Here is a 22,907-nt window from a genome sequence, read left to right as displayed (position 1 = left end):
GCCAGGAAGGTGATGCCCATAATCACATCAGGGATGCCCAGAGTGTAGCCAATTATGGTGACCTGCGCACACAGTCACACATTTAACAGATTATACAGAAATCTTCCAAATAGCATGCAACACGCATGGTAGCATAGTTCGTAGTATATCCAGCACAGTGTCAAAGCTTGCTAACGACTAGAGGAGAGCTTCCCTACCCGATTGGTTATCGTGGAGTCTCGTCACTGACCATTTCTATAAAGTTGGGACTTTTCAACTCCGGTTGCGAAAACAATCAAATTGCTCAGTGTTTCTTTGCGTCACAAAACGACAGTGACACGTAAGCTCTAAAAAATCTCCAACGTGTCTCACCATCCAGACCATGAAGTAGGAGAAGACAGCAATCCACACGGTGGAGAGGAAGAAGGAGAGCATGAAGAAGCGTTCCCAGCGAGGCTTGGCACAGTTTGGCACAGTGAAGTAGAGCAGCAACAGGATGGGCCAGGAGATCAGCCACTTCACCTTCTCCATGCAGCCCCCTGGTGGAGGGAACAAGAAATAGCAGCTCATGTTCCTTACAACCAATGAAGTACGCTAAGGGGCTTAGCGTTCAGTTTGAGTAGGGTGTGAAAGTAGTTTATTGGTGTACCAGCCAATGTAATGGAAGCTATTACACCCATACATGCATGCAGGCACGCATACACCCACCAGGGATGGTGAAGGGTGAGTTCAGGGCTTCTCCCTCCTCTTCCTCTGCAGTCTTGTCCTCTAGTACGGTGCCGTTCTCCAAGGTCTCAGGTTTACCATCAGTGATCACCATGGTTTCGTTGTCCACACCGTTAGACGCCTGCACCAACCTCTGTTGCTGCTCACGTACGCACGCAAACACACGCACACACACACTCAGTGGTAGTAGCAACATCACATACCTGATTTAGTGATTTAGTGGCCCACATGCTATTTAATGGGCTATCTCTTGTAAAGTTTGATGAATATCCCCCAGGATATTTTGACCAATAGAGACACATACAGTGATCATATGATGTGGCAAGTATGACTGAAGCATGCAGGCCACCTATCAAAACTTAAGTGGGCTAGTTATCACTCTAAACTGTACTTCTCTCCTAGCTTTCTACAATAGTAAATCGTTCTAAACTGTACTTCTCTCTAGTAGGCCTAGCTTTCTACAACAGTAAATCATTCTAAACTGTACTTCTCTCTAGTAGGCCTTTCCACAAAAGCATATCGTCTTACACTGTAATTTCTCTCTAATCTCCGATTGGCCAAACATTCTACACTTCTAAGTAAATCACTAACTGAGCTCCTCTCCAATTGGCCTGGCTTCTATACAATGTAAAAAGTCACTTAAAATAACTTTAACCCCTTCTGTAACAACTACATGTTTGGGTTCTGTGTCAAAGCTCCTCAGCCTGACCCACCTGACTGACCCTGTACCCTCTGACCACTAACCCTTGACCCCAGTGACCTCTCCCACCTCATTGATGATGAGGCGGCTGGCCATGCGGAGGCGTGTCTTGGGGCCAAAATGGTTGGTGATCATGATGCGCAGGCCGGCGTCTGGGAAACTGTAGTTAGGAGGGCTGGAGTTGATCATCTCATCCACCATCACCACAGAGCCACGACTGTACATCTTAGTGGGCTTCACTGGAGACACAGAGATGGTGAGACAGCATAGACGGATGCATAAAGTAACTTTGGACTAACTCTACACACCAAGCACCAGAAGAAGAAGCTGCAGCAGAAGAAAAATAATAAGAAGAAGCTGCAGCAGAAGAAAAATAAGAAGAAGAAAAAGAAGAAGCTGCAGAAGAAGAAAAAGAAGAAGAAGCAGCAGCAGAAAAAGAAGAAGAAGAAAAAGAAGAAGCTGCAGAAGAAGAAGCTGCAGCAGAAGAAGAAGGTGCAGAAGAAGAAGCAGCAGCAGAAGAAGAAGGTGCAGAAAAAGAAGCTGCAGAAGAAGAAAAAAGAAGAAGAAAAAGAAGAAGCTGCAGCAGAAAAAAAAGAAGAAGAAAAAGAAGAAGCTGCAGAAGAAGAAGCTGCAGCAGAAGAAGAAGGTGCAGAAGAAGAAGCTGCAGCAGAAGAAAAAAGAAGAAGAAAAAGAAGAAGCTGCAGCGGAAAAAAAGAAGAAGAAAAAGAAGAAGCTGCAGAAGAAGAAAAAGAAGAAGAAGCAGCAGCAGAAGAAGAAGGTGCAGAAAAAGAAGCTGCAGAAGAAGAAGAAGCTGCAGCAGAAGAAAAAATAAGAAGAAAAAGAAGAAGCTGCAGCAGAAAAAAAAGAAGAAGAAGCAGCAGCAGAAGAAGAAGCTGCAGCAGAAGAAAAAAGAAGAAGAAAAAGAAGAAGCTGCAGAAGAAGAAAAAGAAGAAGAAGCAGCAGCAGAAGAAGAAGGTGCAGAAAAAGAAGCTGCAGAAGAAGAATAATAAGAAGAAGAAGCTGCAGAAGAAGAAAAAGAAAAAGAAGAAGCTGCAGAAGATGAAAATGAAGAAAAAGAAGAAGCTGTAGAAGAAGAAGAAGAAGAGGCAGCTGCTGCAGCAGAGGCAGCAGCAGAAGAAGCATTACACAACCACAAGGTAGGTACCCACATTGGCACACATGCCTAATACACCCACATGCCAGACCAGCAAACTCCCTCTCTCTCATTCACACCCACACATGAAAACACACAAATGCACGGACGTGCATACACACACACACACACACACACACTCACATACCAGCCCGAATGATACTGTATGTCAGGAGGTACAAATAAAGTGGTGGCGTGACAGCAGCAGAGTGAGCCCCAATGGGCCCAGTTCAAGGCCCATTGAAGACGTTGTCAGAGGGGATCACACCTTCAGTGTGTGTGCGTGTGCGTGTGCGTGTGTGTGTGTGTGTGCGTGTGTGTGTGTGTGTGACAAACAATAAAACCTCACAAATCACCACCCCCAAGGTGCAGGGGAGTGAGCCAACTGCCAGGACACAGTTTTTTCTTTCAATATTCACACACACTTGTATAGTAGAGACGCACACTCACACAGAGGCAAGCACACACAGGGACACACACACATCATACACACAGGCACGCAGACATACAAATGCCTGCGCAGCTACGCACCAACACCAACTCGCACACCCTTACACATATACGTACGTCAGTGTAGGCTGGTGGGAAGAGCTATAGGAGGACGGGCTCATTGTAATGGCTGGAATGGAATGAATGGAACGGTATCAAACACATGACAGGTATGGAAACCACATGTTTGACTCAGTTCCATTGATTCCATTCCAGCCATTACAATGAGCCTGTCCTCCTATAGCTCCTCCCACCAGCCTCCACTGATGTACATGTTGTGACTGGAATAATGGACTGTACTTGACACAGTAGAAGAGGGCGAGACACAGAACTGCATAGCACACCACATCACTACACAGCACAGCAGCATATGTCACCAGCTCACAGACCAGGTCACAGCAGGCAGGTAAGTTTAGTAAGGCTAAACAGACAGGCTTTGCTACAGTAGCGACAGGGTTGCCACACGGCAGCACCATTTCAGCTTGAGTCTACTAGACAGGAGAGGAGAACTCTGAAATACAGCACAGCCTCTATCACTGAGAGAAGATCAGCCACTCGGAGAGAAAGACACAAAGTCTAAACTGGAGTAAAATAGAAGATATCAGAGCTGTGAGTTTACAAAGAGGAATGAAGATAGTGGAGGAGATAGTGGACAGGACTGTTGACAATGTTAAACCAGATTGGAAGAGCCAGGAGTAGAAGCTCAGAGTAGTTTCTAGGTTTGCCAGGGCAGCCAGATACAGTAGAGTAGTTGTTCTGCTAGAAGGCCAGTCAGAGTGGCAGAGGGTTGGCTGAGAGGTGACCATAAAGCCTGTCTGGTTACCTTTACCTGGAGAGAGTAACGGCTTGGACGGATCATCCCACATGTAACTGTCATAACAAGCATTACCATCCTCCAGCTCGCTGCTGATCACTGTGTTACCATTGGCCAAGCTCTTGTCTTCCTTCCCTGTGAAATAGTTCTGGATGCTGGTGTTAAATCTGATGCGAGAAAAGGTTTACATCGTCAGTTGAGAGTTGAGAGTTTATACACAGTACATTATACTCAACTTATGTTATATACAATATGTGGATTGTTCTATTTGTAGCGTGTGCTCAGGTGTGTGTGTGTGTGTGTGTGTGTGTGTGTGTGTGTCTGTGTGTCTGTGTGTGTGCGTGTGTGTGTGTGTGTGTGTGTGTGTGTGTGTGTGTGTGTGTGAGAGGCGGGAAGGAACAGGTCCCAGTGGAACTCACTTCATGATCAGAATGTATCCAAAGTACATCAGTACTAGCACTAAGCTCTCCCACCTGCAGAGACAGACAGAGAAGAGTCAGAATGTCCGCAGGCACACACACACCCACCTACCCACCCACACATACACACACAAACCTTCTGCTGAGACACAAGGAAACACACAGGGTACTCACCACACTATCTTCTCATCGTAAATGACCTAAGAAAATGAAACAGGGAAACAATTCTTACACTAACGTCCATACTTTCAAGGGGAAAGAGCATCAACTTTACTTTTCTTCTAAAGAAACTCAAACTTAGACAAACTTGTCGTCGAAATGCATGAAGGGTGCAGTTACTGTCACAGACAGATGGCTATGAGAAAGTAGCACAAAGAACAGTTCCTATACTGTTTGCATTAAAAGCAATGACAGTATGAAGTGCTGTCTAGAGTTTCTAAAGAGTCTCTCTCTCTATCTCTCTCTCTCTCTCTCTCTCTCTCTCTCTCTCTCTCTCTCTCTCTCAGAGCAGAGGAATGTTCTGTCTATCGGCCCGCTGGGTCTCTGTCTCTCAGTGAGCCCAGTGGGCTAGGCAGTAAATGAAGGTTAAAAAGCCACTAGAGGCTCTCTGAATGGCCTCATTATGTAAAGTATGATAGTGTGAAAGGGTATGCCGTGTATTCAATACAGAGGTCGTATTTATGAAGTGTCTCAGAGTAGGAGCTCTGACGTAGGATCAGTTATGCCAATTAGATCACAATGAATAGGATTACACGGGCATATGGGACCTGATCCTTGATCAGCACTCCAAACTGAGATGCTCCCCAGTTCCCATTATTACAGAGAACCCCAGACACACACACACACACACACACACAAGCAGCTGCGAGAACAATCTCCTCCCCACAACCCTCTATGAGCTCAGTGGCGTAGACAGTCTGAATGGCCTCATTATGTAAAGTAGACTAGGGATGAGATGATCAGTTACTCACTGCAATCAATGCCAACACAGACAGGGTGTAGTAGAGCGAGTCACGGAACACTGCAAACTTAGTCAGGTATACTACCTGGAAGAGAGAGAGAGACCGAGACAAAGGGAACAGAGAAGGAAAGAGAGTGAGAGCGAAAGAGAGGAGAGGAAAGACAGAATGAGACAAAAGGAAGAGAGATGGAGAAGAGAGGAGAGAGAGAAAGAAAGAGCGAGAGAGGGGGGAGAGTGTCACGGATCCCTCCGGAACTTTCATTACACACACCTGTCCCCTATTCCCACTGATTAGTATTTGTATAAGTGTGCCCTTTGGTTTCCATTGGGCTTTCGATTATTGTTACATTATCCGTTGGTGCATGTGAGTACCTGTGCTGTGTGTTTTGGCTTTCGTGCCATTGTGGATTGCGCAGATGATTACGGGTCTTATCCCGTGTGATAATCATTGTGCGAGTGTGTTATTTATTCGAGGTACTCCTCGCTCTTTTGTTTTGGCTTCCTACCCTGTTTTGTTACATGTTTGTTTAATCTTCGTCCCCGTGCCTTTACACACCACGCCGTAATTTGGGTTTAATTGAAACCCCTATTACGTATTCCTGCGCCTGTCTCTCAATCCCTCATACCAACGTGACACAGGGTTGTGTTCCTCGCCAGAAACTTGTGAAGAACAATGTAAAGGAAGATATTTTGTTTGACAGAATTTTATAATTTGATGAATTATTGTGCAAATTCTTCCTAGGGATACATTTTTTCATTCAATTTTGATTTGCATACAATGATGACAGCCTGGCAAGCAGTGTTAATTTGTTTGGCACAAATAGGCCTTGAGGCCTTGTCCATTTTTTTTATTTTAATAAAGACAATTCAATTAAGAATTATGTCTTGGCCAACTATTAATTTCCTTAATAAGAGAAAAACTAGAAAAATCAAGATATATATCGTGAATCGTCCAAACCTCTGTATGTAGATATTACTTTTAGGCCATATCGCCCAGCCCTAGTTAGAACCCATGTATATTAGTTAATATACCTCACCAAACTACATAAATATATGTTAGTGTCCATTATCTGCTACCTACACTTTGAATTGAGGCCAAAAAGCAATGTTTAAAAAAAATACATTTTTGTAATATAGCTCATTTTGAATTTGTGGCTGTGGAAACTAGTGACAAGTAGTGACAACTAGTGACAGGATTGTGCTCGCTTGTCCTGTCAAAAGCAGTTGAGAGTCTTTTAGGCTGCAGGCAGCACTTTAAATGCAACCAGACCTGTAAAGGCTTTTTGCTGCACAGCGGTTATCAGACAAAACACGGCTTAAAAACATGATGACATAATCCTGGCAGTTTATGTTGTGTTTGGCAACAACAAAAAAATATCATGTGGGCATCTGCTGGTACACAAAAGGAAGCAAAACTAAATGTGTGTAATACAGTAGGCGGGTCATTCCACTAAAAGAGGGCCTTTTGCATCCCTTTGATATTTTAAGTGGAAATTGTGCACCAATATTGCATTTTAAAAGCCTGATATATTAAATGAAGTGCCCTTTAATATAGACCACATGGATTACTCAATCAATCTTTCATCTTTCATTTTAAAAATATAAACACATATGAAAAAAGGCTGGCTAAAGTGCCAACATTTTGACATGTCCCTCCGTCAACCCTGTGTCAACTTCCAGAAGATTTTAACCCACTTAACCCCCAAATTTCCCTATCATTGTAAAGCCTTAGTTATGTCGTTGATTTGAGGTGATTAGTGGTTAATTTACATCTGAAGGGAACTCTTGTTTCACTATGGTAACACTATCTTTTTTAAAAGAAACATTCAACGTCCAATAGTAAAATCATAGAGTAAAAGCAGATATATTGGTTCTACTCCTTTTGGCCACTTTCTGGTGTTTTGTGGCAGAAAACTGAGTGGGTCGAGTAACACACATCAACACTGTTACCCATAGATACAAAGGCTAGAAATGTTTTAACAATCAAATAATTGTGAAGCAAGCGTTCAATTGCCCATCCCTTTTGTACACAACAAGCTTCCATTCCACTTATCACAAGCGGATTCATTGCTGATTTAAGAAGAAACTGTCAACCCTGTTACTGTCAACCTTGTTGTTACCTTGTAACAACCTTGTTATTTGTTATTTAACCTCTTGAGATGTGAAAACATGTTTTTTTATGAAGTTGAACATGTGCTCTTTATGACAGAGTGTTACAATTAGGTGAAATCCCAAACAAATTTGACCAAGTTACACTTTTCAAAATGCACCAAATTGGTGGAACAACCCAGGCCTGTATACATCTAATACTGAATATGTTATTTGGGGCATAAAATGGCCCCATTGACACAATGGTCCCATTCTGGGGGTCACACACGCACGCACACACCTGTCCAGCGAAGATTCCACACACACACACACACATACACGCACACGCACACACCTGTCCAGCGAAGATTCCGCACACACCGATGATGCATAGAATGTTGAACACCGCTGAGCCCACTATGGTTCCAACACCCACGTCTCCATGAGTGATGAAGACACCTTCAGGAAAGAAGGAGAAAGAGAGAAGGGGAGGAGAGAGAGAGAGAGGGAAAGACAGAGAAGGGGAGGAGAGAGAGAGAGAGGGAAAGACAGAGAAGGAGAGGAGAGAGAGAGAGAGGGGGAAAGACAGAGAAGGAGAGGAGAGAGAGAGAGAGGGGGAAGACAGAAGGAGAGGAGAGAGAGAGAGAGGGGGAAAGACAGAAAAGGAGAGATTAAGAGAGTGGTAAAGAGAGAGGCAGTTATCTCCCAAATGTGATCACCTCTTAACAACATTGACCTGAAACCTATATACCAACGTAGTGCATTGAACATTCAATCTACATACTACTGAATGCATTTCACCTACTTGTAGGTGAGCATGTTTGCACTTGTACAGTATGTACTGTGAGTGTGCTAGTGTGAGAGAGTATGAGCCCATCTCACCTATAATTGAAGCGAACAGCTCTGGTGCTGAGCTGCCAGCAGCCATGAAAGTAGCTCCTGCCACATCTTCACTTAGGTCCAGTTTCTGACAGACACACCGAGAGAGGAAGCACAATCTCACACTGAAGCCTCATGCATCAAATATCGACACACAAACACATCACATTGACACGTCAATAACGTAGGGAGAGGAAGGAGGTTGATGGCCTAGAGGAGATTGCTATTGAGAGCTCAATTCACCCACCTCACAGATCTTCTCCAATGACGTCACAAAGTAGTCATCACAGACGATGGCCAAGGCCAGAAACATGTAGAGGGCCTGAGAGAGCAAGAGAGAGAGAGATAGGGGGGTAGAAAAGGGAGCGAGATAGACAGAGAGGTAGAACAAGAAAAAATAGAGATGAGAGAAGAGTGGAGAGGGTTAAAGAGGAAATTGTGCTGTGCACAGTGAACACTACTATACAACATCACTGAGTTAGAATAGACACAATTACGTCAGCAACTGTACACACATCCTGCTATTCTCTATCCTGCCCTCAGAAAGTTGTCTTTCCCCCCCAAAGAAAAAGAAGAGTCAACTGAGGCTGCATGTTTGATGTGCCTTTTGTTGTGTAAGGAAGCGACGACAGGCTCTGCCCAGAGGGCGCTGGGGCTGGGTACAAACCAACCCATGTTGTTCACAGCACTTCCCAGGACATCACCGGACAGGAAGATAACAGGTCACAAACAATGACACAGACCATTAAAAAAAAAGGTCCATCACAGAGCCGCACCACTTCTATCCCAGATGAAGACGACAGGACTGAAGATAACATACTGCCTAGTAGTGCCTACGGACCAGTAAATCCCAGCAGGGTCATCTTTTTGTAAAGACATGTGCGCACGGATGGACACATATGTAAGCTAGAAACATGCACGCATATATGCACATACACACACAGTCAACGACACACGCCTTATTTACTGAACCACATGGTGTTAAACACACACACACACACACACACACACACATCAATCTCCTACCGCAAATATGTGCAGCAGGACAGCTCCTCTGGTGCGCTGGTAGGTGGTGAAGACATCCTCAGGGAACTCATTGATGGCTGAAAGAAAACAAAGACATCTCCAAAGTCATGGGTTGGTCTTACAACACCACAAATAGCGAAACAATAAATAAATACTGAATAAATAACTTGGGCATAAAATGGATCTGAAAAACAACAACAAGTAATCAACTTAATGTAAAAAATTGTAGGGCTATTTTGTCTGCAACAGGTCTGAATCAGGCATTTTGAGACTTTATAGAGTTATCCAACGATATTTGTGCTTTGATCACACTCAATCTCCTGCCTCAAAGAGCGAGAAGAGTCTGAAGGTCCTGCCTCTTTGAATCACACATTAGGAATGTGACCAAAATAGCTTTTTACCACCTGAGGAACATTGCCAAGTTGCGGCCATTTCTCTCTCCGGCTGATACAGAGAGACGCATCAATGCTTTTATTACAAGCAGGCTTGACTACTGTAATTCTCTCCTGTCTGGTCCACCCGAGAAAGCCATTGGTCAAACATACAGAATGCTGCAGCACGGGTATTGACCAAGACCAGACGGAGAGAACACATTACACCGGTTTTAAGTGTCTGCACTGGCTTGCCTGTGAGTTTTAGAATACATTTTAAGATTATTTTATTGGTTTTTAAATCAATCCATGTTTATGCACCCCAATACATGTCAGACATGCTTTTTAGTTACGTAACCAGTAGGTCCCTCAGGTCCTCTGGCACAGGCCTTTTAACTATCCCAACGTTTAGGACCAAGGAGAGAGAGACAGCCTTTAGTTACTATGCCCCCATCCTCTGGAATAGCCTGCCAGAGAACCTAACGGGCATGATACGCTAGCACATGATGCCGTTTTATGAAAATTGCGATTTAGCAAGCTAGCTTTATGCTTTATGGATGTTGCGGCATGAGTCTGAAATTGTAATTCTGGTTGTTTAATGTTTTAGGGACTCCTGAAACAACCAGCAAACCAGGCTGTCGTCTTGTGAAACAGTGGATGTAAAGAATCTAGCTAAAACATTTACTGCAAATTGAATGTACAATTTTGTAAGCTTGCCTTGCTGATATTTGCCATGCAATGGTGATAGATGAAATAACGTACCTAGCTATGCTCTTGCTTATTGTGCAGTGGATGATTAAAATCCCTGTCTGCCTATGGATGTGTAGCTAGCTGTCTAGCAGATCTGTGTATGGACCCAAACGTTTAGTATACATATTAGTTCACAACCTAGCTATGAACCTCAGCTATCATAGCCAGTTGTATCAACTTCAAAACAGTCTGAATGACATTAATGACCATGGATTGAGTAGAATATAATATAACTTTGTGCCAAGGATGCAAGTCGTAACCATGTAGTTATTACCATGATGAGATCCCCACATTGTGGCCTGTACATGTAATATATTCACTGATCATGTACTCTACCTTGGCAAATAAAGGTGCAGTTCAGGTATGAATGTCTTGGAGATTATTTTTCAGTCATATCCAGTACCAGGAGTATCACATTCCAGCCTTTGTATGATGCTGTGTCTGCATGTGAACTCAGCAAAAAAAGAAACGTCCTCTCACTGTCAACTGCGTTTATTTTCAGCAAACTTAACATGTGTAAATATTTGTATGAACATAACCAAATTCAACAACTGAGACATAAACTGAACAAGTTCCACAGACATGTGTCCCTGAACAAAGGGGGGGGGGGGGGGGGGTCAAAAATCAAAAGTAACAGTCAGTATCCGGTGTGGCCACCAGCTCCATTAAGTTTTGCAGTGCATCTCCTCCTCATGGACTGCACCAGATTTGCCAGTTCTTGCTGTGAGATGTTACCCCACTCTTCCACCAAGGCACCGGCAAGTTCTCTGACATTTCTGGGGGGAATGGCCCTAACCCTCATCCTCCGATCCAACAGGTCCCAGACGTGCTCAATGGGTTTGAGATCCGGGCTCTGTGCTGGTCATGGCAGAACACCTACATTCCTGTCCTGCATGAAATCACGCACAGAATGAGCAGTATGGCTGGTGGCATTGTCATTAGAGGTCGACCGATTAATCGAAATGGCCGATTAATTAGGGCATATTTCAAGTTTTCATAACAATCGGAAATCTGTATTTTTGGACACTGATTTGGCTGTTTGTTTTTTTTTACACCTTTATTTATCCTTTATTTAACTAGGCAAGTCAGTTAAGAACACATTCTTATTTTCAATGACGGCCTAGGAACGGTGGGTTAACTGCCTTGTTCAGGGGCAGAATGACAGATTTTTACCTTGTCAGCTCGGGGATTCAATCTTGCAACCTTACAGTTAAGCCAAGGTAAGTTGCTAGCTAGCATTAAACTTATCTTATAAAAAACAATCAATCATAATCACTAGTTAACTACACATGGTTGATGATATTACTAGTTTATCTAGCGTGTCCTGCGTTGCATATAATCGATGCGGTGCGTGTTCGCGAAAAAGGACTGTCTTGCTCAAATGTGTACCTAACCATAAACATCGATGCCTTTCTTAAAATCAATACACATGTATATATTTTTAAACCTGCATATTTAGTTAATATTGCCTGCTAACCTGGCTCGTTGCGAACTCTGTTAAGACTATTTCTTCCTAACAAAGACAGCCAACTTCGCCAAACGGGGGATGATTTAACAAAAGCACACTTGCGAAAAAAAGCACAATCGTTGCACGACTGTACCCAACCATAAACCATAAACATCAATGCCTTTCTTAAAATGAATACACAGAAGTATATATTTTTAAACCTGCATATTTTGCTAAAACAAATCCAGGTTAGCAGGCAATATTAACCAGGTGAAATTGTGACTTCTCTTGCGTTCATTGCACGCAGAGTCAGTGTATATGCAACAGTTTGGGCCGCCTAATTTTACATAATTATGACATAACATTGAAGGTTGTGCAATGTAACAGGAAAATTTAGACTTATGGATGCCACCCGTTAGATAAAATACGGAGCGGTTCCGTATTTCACTGAAAGAATAAACGTCTAGTTTTCGAGATGATAGTTTCCGGATTCGATTCGATTAATGACCTAAGGCTCGTATTTCTGTGTGTTATTATGTTATAATTAAGTCTATGATTTGAGAGAGCAGTATGACTGAGCGATGGTGAGCATTCATTCAAACAGCACTTTCGTGCGTTTTGCCAGCAGCTCGTCCCTGTGCTTCAAGCATTGAGCTGTTTATGACTTCAAGCCTATCAACTCCCGAGATTAGGCTGGTGTAACCGATGTTAAATGGCTAGCTAGTTAGCGGGGTGCGCGCTAATAGCGTTTCAAACGGCGCTCTGAGACTAGTTGAGAGTAGTTGTTCCCCTTGCTCTGCAAGGGCCGCGGCTTTTGTGGAGAGATGGGTAACGCTGCTTCTAGGGTGGCTGTTGTCGATGTGTTCCTGGTTCGAGCCCAGGTAGGGGCGAGGAGAGGGACGGAAGCTATACTGTTACACTGGCAATACTAAAGTGCATATAAGAACATCCAATAGTCAAAGGTATATGAAATACAAATCGTATAGAGAGAAATTGTCCTATAATTCCTATAATAACTACAACCTAAAACTTCTTACCTGGGAATATTGAAGACTCAGGTTAAAAGGAACCACCAGCTTTCATATGTTCTCATGTTCTGAGCAAGGAACTTAAACGTTAGCTTTTTTACATGGCACATATTGCACTTTTACTTTCTTCTCCAACACTTTGTTTTTGCATTATTTAAACCAAATTGAACATGTTTCATTTTATTTGAGGCTAAATAGATTTTATTGATGTATTCTATTAAGTTAAAATAAGTGTTCGTTCAGTATTGTTGTAATTGTCATTATTACAAAAAATAAATAAATAAACGGCTGATTAATCGGTATCGGCTTTTTTTTGGTCCTCCAATAATCGGTATCTGTATCGGCGCTGAAAAATCACAATCGGTCGACCTCTAATTGTCATGCTGGATGGTCATGTCAGGATGAGCCTGCAGAAAGGGTACCACATGAGGGAGGAGGATGTCTTCCCTGTAATGCACAGCGTTGAGATTGCCTGCAATGACAACAAGCTCAGTCTGATGATGCTGTGACACACCACCCCAGACCATGACGGACCCTCCACCTCCAAATCGATCCCGCTTCAGAGAACAGGCCTCGGTGTAACGCTCATTGCTTCGACGATAAACGTGAATCCGACCATCACCCCCGGTGAGACAAAACCCCAACTCGTCAGTGAAGAGCACTTTTTGCCGGTCCTGTCTGGTCCAGTGACGGTGGGTTTGTGCCGATAGGCAACGTTGTTGCTGGTGATGTCTGGTGAGGACCTGCCTTTACAACATGGCCTACAAGCCCTCAGTCCAACCTCTCTCAGCCTATTGCGGACAGTCTTAGCACTGACGGAGGGATTGTGCATTCATGGTGTAACTCGGGCAGTTGTTGTTGCCATCCTGTACCTGTCTGCAAGGTGTGATGGTCGGATGTACCGATCCTGTGCAGGTGTTGTTACACATGGTCTGCCACTGCGAGGATGATCAGCTGTCCGTCCTGACTCCCTGTAGTGCTGTATTAGGCGTCTCACAGTACAGACATTGTAATTTATTGCCCTGGCCACATCTGCAGTCCTCATGCCTCCTTGCAGCATGCCTAAGGCACTTTCACGCAGATGAGCAGGGACCCTGGGCATCTGTCTTTTGGTGTTTTTCAGAGTCAGTAGAAAGGCCTCTTTAGTGTCCTAACTTTTCATAACTGTGGCCTTAATTGCCTACTGTCTGTAAGCTGTTAGTGTCTTAACGACCGTTCGACAGGTGAATGTTCATTAATTGTTTATGGTTCATTGAACAAGCATGGGAAACAGTGTTTAAACCCTTTACAATGAAGATCTGTGAAGTTATTTGGATTTTTACGAATTATCTTTGAAAGACAGGGTCCTGAAAAAGGGACGTTTCTTTTTTTGCTGAGTTTATGTATTACAATTATACACTTCAACAGTGTTTACCAACTAGTTACTAACTAGTTTACTAACTAGTTAAAGGCTGATTTGTAATTCATATATACAGAAATAAAAATGTAAAAACAGTACACTACACTTCCTACGCATCTGTCACGTCCTGACCTTAGTTCCTTTTGTATGTTTCTATTTTAGGTTGGTCAGGGCGTGAGTTGGGGTGGGCATTCGATGTTTTTGGTTTATGTTTGGTATTTCTATGTGTTTGGCCTGGTATGGTTCCCAATCAGAGGCAGCTGTCAATCGTTGTCTCTGATTGAGAACCATACTTAGGTAGCCTGTTTTCCCACTCTTGTTTGTGGGTGGTTAATTTCTGTTTAGTGTCTGTTCACCTGGCAGAACCTTTTCGTTTTCTCTTCGTTGTTATTTTGTGTAGTGTTCAGTTTTTCAAGTAAAATATGATGAACACTTACCACGCTGCATATTGGTCCGATCCTTCTTACTCTTCCTCAGACGAAGAGGAGATTCGTTACAGCATCATGTAAAAACTCTAAAACCGGTTCATCTCAAGACTGCTTCGATCACGTGGATTCCGCATTGCGTCCAACAACAACATTGACAAATATGCTGATTCGGTGAGCGAGTTCATTAGAAAGTGCATCGGCGATGTCGTATCCACAGCAACTATTAAAACATTCCCAAACCAGAAACCGTGGATTGATGGCAGCATTCGCCCGAAACTGAAAGCGCGAACCACTGCTTTTAACCAGGTTGAAGGTGACCGGAAACATGACCGAATACAAACAGTGTAGCTATTCCCTCCGCAAGGCAATCAAACAAGCTAAGCGTCAGGATAGAGACAAAGTAGAGTTGCAATTCAACGGCTCAGACACACGAGGTATGTGGCAGGGTCTACAGTCAATCACGGATTACAAACAGAAAACCAGCCCCGTTTAACACCATAGTACCCTCCAAACTCGTCATCAAGCTCGAGACCCTGCGTCTCGACCCCGCCCTGTGCAACTGGGTACTGGACTTCCTGACGGGCCACCCCAGGTGGTGAGGGTAGGTAACAACATCTCCAACCCGCTGATCCTCAACACTGGGGACCCACAAGGGTGCGTTCTGAGCCCTCTCATGTACTTCCTGTTCACCCACGACTGCGTGGCCATGCACGCCTCCAACTCAATCATCAAGTTTGCGGACGACACTACAGTGGTAGGCTTGATTACCAACAACGACGAGACGGCCTACAGGGAGGAGGTGAGTCCCCTCGGAGTGTGGTGTCAGGAAAATAACCTCAACGTCAACAAAACAAAGGAGATGATCGTGGACTTCAGGAAACAGTAGAGGGAGCACCCCCCTATCCACATCGACGGGACAGTAGTGGAGAGGGTAGTAAGTTAAGTTCCTCGGCGTACACATCACGGACAAACTGAATTGGTCCATCCACACAGACAGCGTTGTGAAGAAGGCGCAGCAGCACCTCTTCAACCTCAGGAGGCTGAAGAAATTCGGCTTGTCACCAAAAGCACTCACAAACTTCTACAGATGCACAATCGAGAGCATCCTGTCGGGCTGTACCACCGCCTGGTACAGCAACTGCTCCGCCCACAACCGTAAGGCTCTCCAGAGGGTAGTGAGGTTTGCACAACGCATCACCAGGGGCAAACTACCTGCCCTCCAGGACACCTATACCACCTGATGTCACAGGAAGGCCATAAAGATCATCAAGGACAACAACCACCCGAGCCACTGCCTGTTCACCCCGCTATCATCCAGAAGGCGAGGTCAGTACAGGTGCATCAAAGCAGGGACCGAGAGACTGAAAAACAGCTTCTATCTCAAGGCCATCAGACTGTTAAACAGCCACCACTAACATTCAGTGGCTGCTGCCAACATACTGACTCAACTCCAGCTCACTTTAATAATGGAAATTGATGGGAAAAAATGTATCACTTTAAACAATGCCACTTAATATAATGTTTACATACCCTACATTACTCATCTCATATGTATATACTGTACTCTATATCATCTACTGCATCTTGCCATCTTTATGTAATATACGTATCACCAGCCACTTAAACTATACCACTTTTATGTTTACATACCCTACATTACTCATCTCATATGTATATACTGTACTCGATACCATCTACTGCATCTTGCATATGCCGTTCTGTACCATCACTCATTCATATATATCTTTATGTACATATTCTTTATCCCTTTACACTTGTATAAGGTATAAGGTAGTAGTTGTGGAATTGTTAGGTTGGATTACTCGTTGGTTATTACTGCATTGTCGGAACTAGAAGCACAAGCATTTTGCTACACTCGCATTAACATCTATTAACCATGTGTATGTGACAAATAACATTTGATTTGATATCTAATGTCCTACATCTGCATTGATCTGATAAACAGGATAGGTGTAGTATTTTATCAAATGAGAGACTTCATTTCATCCAGTAGAGAATGTGAAACACTTTATTGAAAGCAGTTCATTATCCAAGTGTTATGAAATACAAGTATTATAAATACTATAATTGTAATACTATAAATACAAGTTCAATCTGTACTTCAATGCACATATGTTGTGCATTATAAAAACAGAGGAAGAAAGAGGAGGTGGCGAGAGAGGTGTAAAAGACAGAAGGGGAAAGAGGTAAGAATATAGGAGCAGGGAAGGCAGCATATGATTAATGAATCACAGTGCAACCCAAATATTCTCTCATCACAATTACATACTAGTGTCTCTAGTCGGCCCGAAGGTTATCTTAAAGGTGGGTGAGGTGGCAATGATGGAACTGGGGGTTGGCATCCACATCCAAACATATCCGCAGACGAGAGACAGATGGAGAGAGATATAGCATGTTTATGCCTTGTGTTTGAATTTTTTATTCTAACATTGTTAGTCATCATAATAATCAGGAGTTGAAATGCAAAACTGACCTTCGATCATTAACTCTGGGACTACTGCATCTCTATCTGTATTTCAATGTAAAGCATCTCTTTAATAATACTTCCGGTTGACCTGACCAAGTGACCTCTCACCTCTGATCATCCTGTGGCCTCTATGTAGCCAGTTCAGATGCGGGAAGGGTTCACCGATACTGCTGATATAACCTAGAGGATTTAGAGAGAGAAGGAGAGAGGGATGAAGTGAAGCAGAGAGACTTATTGAGAAAATAAGGTAGTTAAAGGGACAGTGTTCAACAGGAATCTGTGTGTGTGGCCTCATCTGGTGTCCACGCCACACTAAGTGGCTGCAGAGCACTTTATGCTGAAAAACATGAACGGACACACAATGACAAACAATATAGCGTAGTTATAGAAATAATGAAGTGTCTTACTATTCTCCATGGTTGGCCCTCTTGCCTAAGGTGGAAGGAGCCACAGTTATACACCTGAGCCTGCTTACTGCACAACACAATCAATCAATCAGATTGATACATGAGTGTGTAGGTGTGGGTTATAGGGTGTCTAATTGTTCTACATTTTTTCAATATGGGTGATTTAAAATAGCCTGTTTTTTTTACAGACATCACACCCTTACCAGAGAAGCAGGAATAAAAGGGAGAGAAACTGGGAATTGAATAACTGCAGTTGACATAGCTAAGTAAATGGAAGAATACTCTTATTGCAATGTGAATGGCTCTTAAAATAGCCTTTGGTTGTGCATAGTGTAGTCTATGGTGTTGCCAGGGAACAGCACCCTCTTTGAAGAAGTAGGAAGTGAAGATCTCCAGCACACGGATTGCCTCTTGCTGCGTTGTTGGACCCCATCATTGAAACATCCTGTAGAGCAGCAGACTTCTCCTCGTGGCGGCGAGCTGCAGATCCACTCCTGGTCCTCGTGTCCATTCTCATGAAGTTATGCAGGACACAGGTAGCCTTCACACACCTGAATTCCTCCAGGAGGCAGTCCCAGATGGCCTGGTCACCCGACCTTGCAGTGCTCTACATGTTAATTGTAGGCCATCGCTTTGAAGGAATCTCCAATTACAAGGTATCTGTAGGAATATGGAAGATAAAATTGGATTGATAGATGCATGGGCACACACGTGCATGTGTAGGATCATATCAACAGCAGGATCATATCAAGGATAGCATAAAAATGAATGCATAAACAACGCTTGAAGCTTGATAATGAGTTGATCATTTGAATCAGCTGTGTAATGTAAAGGCAAAAACAAAAATGTGCACCTCTTTAAGTCCTCAGGACCACGACTGAGAACCACTGCTCTTTATTGGGATCTCTTCTTTGTAGACAGGCTTTCAGAGCTCTCTTTATCTGAGGACAGAAAACCTCAAGGAACAGACTTCATTGTAGTCAAATTACACCGCACTGAATATTATGTTACTATTACCTCCATCCTCACTTCTAGGGACAGGAACTACACAAAAGTACATGCCCTATCCAGAATAGCCTACTCTCTCACTGACAGTTGGGGCTGCTATCCTTTCACCCTCCTCCATGGCTGTTAGCTAGCTACCTACAAATGCATTTGGAGTTCGTTTTTTACAGTGATAAATACACCAAGATAGCTAGATAATATGAAGTTAGGTAGATGGTGATATTTCATTCATTCACTTAGCTAGCTATCTATACAGTATGTGAAGTTGGCTAGATAGCTAGCTGGCCAACTAGCTAGCTCGTTAGCCTGCACTGTAGCTAGTTAGCTAATAATAATAATACATCGGTTTTTTTTTACATTTTCAAAATGTATCTACTTACTTGAATAGGTTCACCCAGCCATGTGGACAATTGGAAACAGGGCATCAAAGTTTGTTTGTCACCAGAGAGTTTTACAGGATATTACTATTGAACTATGTACCCATTTAATAACCAGACCTTCATACAAACTTGCTATGCTGAATTCTTGACGAACAATCGAACATGCTGCCATATGCTGCCAGCACGCCCACACCAACAAGCGAGTCACAATGGGCAGCCTAAGTGGCACGTGGAAATTTCCTGCATCTAGTGTACATTTACCATAAAGGGGGGCCGAAACTGTGGACATATTTAAAAGTGATCTTAAAACACACCTTTTTAGCTCTGCTATTCCTTAGCGTGCTTTTTAGTATTTAAGTTTTTATTGTTGTTCTTTTGTTTTTTATCCTCTAATGTTTGTTGTGTAGTAAATATTTCAGTTTTTATTTGTATTGTTTTTTATGCATGTTTATTTTCCTGTGAAATACATTGTGTTTCAGCAATGGCTGAAATGTGCTATATCAATAAAGCTTGATTGTATTTGATTTGACAGGGTAGGCTGGAATAGCTCGAGCTTTGTGGGTGAGTCTGACTCCTGCCTCTCGAGCTGTGTGGGTGAGTCTGACTCCTGCCTTTACAGCTGTGTGGGTGAGACTGACTCCTGCCTCTAGAGCTGTGTGGGTGAGTCTCAGTCCTGCCTCTCAAGCTGTGTGGGTGACTCTGGCTCCTGCCTCTAGAGCTGTGTGGGCGAGTCAGACTCCTGCCTCTAGAGCTGTGTGGGTGAGTCTGACTCCTGCCTGTAAATCTGTGTGGGTGAGTCTGACTCCTGCCTGTAGATCTGTGTGGGTGAGTCTGACTCCTGCCTGTAAATCTGTGTGGGTGAGTCTGACTCCTGCCTGTAGATCTGTGTGGGTGAGAGCCATGCTACACCACAGGGTGATCTCCCTCAGGAGCGGTGAGCTGTACTAGGTTAGGCTCTGTTGCCCAAACGGCCCATCTGTTCCTTGATCGGATCAGTGGCCTCTTCGGCCCCCAGTCTCCTGAGACACAGAGACCCAGCGAGGTCCATGTGTGTCTCTGCAACCTTTACAACCAATGACGTCATTACCTTTGTCACCATTCTCTCTCTCTCTCGCTCTCTCTCTCCACATCATCCATAACTGGCATCTCTCTCTCTTCATCTCTCTCTCCCTCTCCATATCATCCATAACTGGCATCTCTTTCTGGTGGGTTGGACAGAAGCCCACTAGACACAAGATGCCCACCAGGGATACAGAAGGGATACATACAGTATGTGTGTACTACTAACTCCAATCAAACCACGCACACAATGCACAAATACACAGCTAATGGACATACCTCATCCTCAAAATAATCTAGGCTGATCAGAATAGTAGCAAATGAATATATCTGTAATTAGCAAGTCATAGATAACACTTCAAATTGAATGCTACAATTCAAAATATTATACTGTACTGACTGAAAATACACTACAGTATATGTATTACAGTATATTAATTGTTCATTCTTGACTAATGTACATTATTATCAACAGTACAGTAGTATACTCTAGCATCAGATTCCATTGCAGCCATAGCGGCAGCAGTAGCAGCCTCCCTCCCAGAGGCATATATCAAATGGTGGGGACACTGTAGCCTTGATCACATTTCCAGCAGTCCCTCAGCAGCCGATACCTTCCCCCACCCTCCACCATAACAGAGGACAGGCCTCAAGGTCACAGAGAGGAAGGGAAGAGAAGAAGGGAAGAGAGGAAGGGAAGGAGAGCATCTCTGTGAGATAGAAGCTAGCTATCGTACAGTGTAGCGTCATCAGCAGCACACTGCTCCAGTCCACAGAGCGCTCATTTTACTGTCACACCACCAGCACTGTCTGCTAGCCTCACTGTGATTCAACCTGACAACCTATGCCATTTGGAGTCTTCTTTTTGATAGAGTGTGTTCAGAATTGTTATATAAGCTAAAGAGTAAGAAACTAAGAGTTTAGCCGTTTGGATTTCCCATATCGACTACAGCGTATAAATAAACAGATTCAGGTTGATAAATGTATTGAGAGTAGTTAGTAAATTAAGCGTTTGTAATAGCCTAATGCTTTGCGATCTGCCTTGTTTTTTAAAAGTAAAAAAAAAAAAAAAAAACTTTTCTCACCAATTTCGTAGTATCCAATTGTTAGTAGTTACTATTTTGTCTCATCGCTACAACTCCCGTACGGGCTCGGGAGAGACGAAGGTCGAAAGACATGCGTCCTCCGAAACACAACCCAACCAAGCACAGCGAACATCCAAACCGGAAGCCAGCCATGTGTCAGAGGAAACACTGTGCACCTGGCAACCTGGTTGGCGTGCACTGCGCCCGGCCCGCCACAGGTGTCGCTAGTGCGCCATGAGACAAGGATTTCCCCACCGGCCAAAACCTCCCTAACCCAGACGACGCTAGGCCAATTGTGCGTCGCACCATGGACCTCCCGGTCGCGGCCGGCTGCGACAGAGCCTGGGCGCGAACCCAGAGTCTCTGGTGGCACAGCTAGCACTGCGATACAGTGCCCTAGACCACTGCGCTACCCGGGGGGCCCCTGCCTTGGTTTTTTTACCTAAACATACAGTAGCAGTCAAAAGTTTGGACAATGTCACGGATCCCCGCGGTACTGCTGCTCATTCCGTTCACCAGTCCGGAGGTCTACATCACCGGCCTTCTAGGTGTCACTGAACTGGATCATCACCACCAAACCACCAAATTTTAAAAACCTTTTACGTATTCCTGCGCCGGTCTCCCATTCTTATGCAATGTGACAAACACACCTACTCATTCAAGGGTTTTTCTTTATTCTTACTATTTTCTAAATTGTAGAATAATATTGAAGACATCAAAACTATGAAATAACACATATAATCATGTAGTAACCAAAAAAGTGTTAAACATATCAAAATATATTTTATACTTTAGATTCTTCAAAGTAGCCACCCTTTGCCTTGATGACAGCTTTGCACACTCTTTTCATTCTCTCAACCAGCTTCATGAGGTAGTCACCTCCCAGCTGAAAAAAATTGAAAACCACTGCCCTAATTATGGAGGTGCCTACCTGTGTGCTTTGTGGGACAACTATGCTACCAGCTACTGTTTCTGTGTGTGTGACTCTTCCGAAGGAGGCCTTGGGGATGCATCTCCCACACGTCCATTGGCCTGCTGTGTGTGTACAGAACGAAAATAAGGACTCGGGTTCTGTGACTTTAACAACGCTGTCACCAAGCAGTTCACCCTGAAGGACAGACGAATGGACTAAGGTAGGCCTAAATGCATTTTCCTTTGCAATTTGCAGGTTAGGCTTCTGTTGAATGAACATGAGAATAGACAACATCCCTTTGATGCATTTGATTTATCAAGCTGGAATACATTTTTTTTTTTACATTTTAAACTGCAGGAAATCGTAAATTAGGAAATTAGCTTTAAAATTAGCTTTAAAACTGCAAATTTTTCACTTCACACCATTGGCAAGAAGGGGCGCACTAACATATTTTGTCTGTGAGGTGGGGGTGCCCCCAAACCAAATCTTGCTTAAAGCCCCAAAAGGCTAGAGGCTCTTCTGCCTCTCTTTGGCACTCCCATTACCCGGATCCTCCAGGATGCTCCTGCCTCCATCTGACAGGTGCTCCATTAAAAGAAACCCAACCAGCAGTGATCAATAATTGAAAACAACACCATTCCTATCTCTGTTGTACACAACAGCCAGCCAGCACATTCAGCTAGTTAGTGTCTTACAACAACAAATGTAAAAAGACAAACATACAATCAAGAAGTTAGGTTAGGACACAGTCGTGTGTGTGTGTGTGTGCGTGTGTGTGTGTGTGTGTGTGTGTCTGTGTGTGTGTGTGTGTGTGTGTGTGTGTGTGTGTGTGTGTGTGTGTGTGAGCACATGTGCAGATACAGTCACATCCAAAAGTATTGGCACCCTTGATAAAGGTTAGCAAAAAATACTT

The 22,907-nt window shown here is 43.6% G+C and overlaps 1 protein-coding gene and 1 long non-coding RNA gene across 4 annotated transcripts in view; both read right to left on the bottom strand.

Moving 5' to 3' along the window:
* The window catches only part of LOC110497740 (sodium/potassium/calcium exchanger 4), a 59,672-nt gene that overhangs the window by 4,294 nt on the left and 32,471 nt on the right, over positions 1-22,907 (bottom strand). Inside the window, exons 3-14 of one of the 3 annotated variants that reach the window (XM_021574066.3) lie at positions 9,235-9,311; positions 8,456-8,530; positions 8,212-8,296; positions 7,685-7,788; positions 5,252-5,326; positions 4,455-4,480; positions 4,281-4,334; positions 3,937-4,028; positions 1,475-1,644; positions 688-844; positions 352-518; positions 1-62 (exon numbers count right to left, since the gene is read on the bottom strand). The exon at positions 1-62 is cut by the window's left edge and continues 53 nt beyond it. In XM_021574066.3, the coding sequence (XP_021429741.2) occupies positions 1-62; positions 352-518; positions 688-844; positions 1,475-1,644; positions 3,937-4,028; positions 4,281-4,334; positions 4,455-4,480; positions 5,252-5,326; positions 7,685-7,788; positions 8,212-8,296; positions 8,456-8,530; positions 9,235-9,311 (1,144 nt within the window). Of the gene's footprint in view, positions 63-351; positions 519-687; positions 845-1,474; positions 1,645-3,870; positions 4,029-4,280; positions 4,335-4,454; positions 4,481-5,251; positions 5,327-7,684; positions 7,789-8,211; positions 8,297-8,455; positions 8,531-9,234; positions 9,312-22,907 lie in introns of all 3 variants that reach the window. The other 2 variants (XM_036954716.2, XM_036954717.2) reach the window with 2 other exon arrangements.
* Positions 16,659-22,784, bottom strand: LOC149975208 (uncharacterized). Its single transcript, XR_016488940.1, has 3 exons — positions 18,406-22,784; positions 17,254-18,212; positions 16,659-17,006 (listed from the first exon to the last, which is right to left on the bottom strand). It is a non-coding gene; the product is annotated as an uncharacterized LOC149975208 (long non-coding RNA).

Source organism: Oncorhynchus mykiss, chromosome 19, assembly GCF_057628025.1.
Source record: "Oncorhynchus mykiss isolate SJ-2025 chromosome 19, ASM5762802v1, whole genome shotgun sequence".
NCBI lineage: Eukaryota > Metazoa > Chordata > Actinopteri > Salmoniformes > Salmonidae > Oncorhynchus > Oncorhynchus mykiss.
Note: the sequence above shows the minus strand (reverse complement) of the source record. Positions and strands in the feature narration are given on the sequence as shown.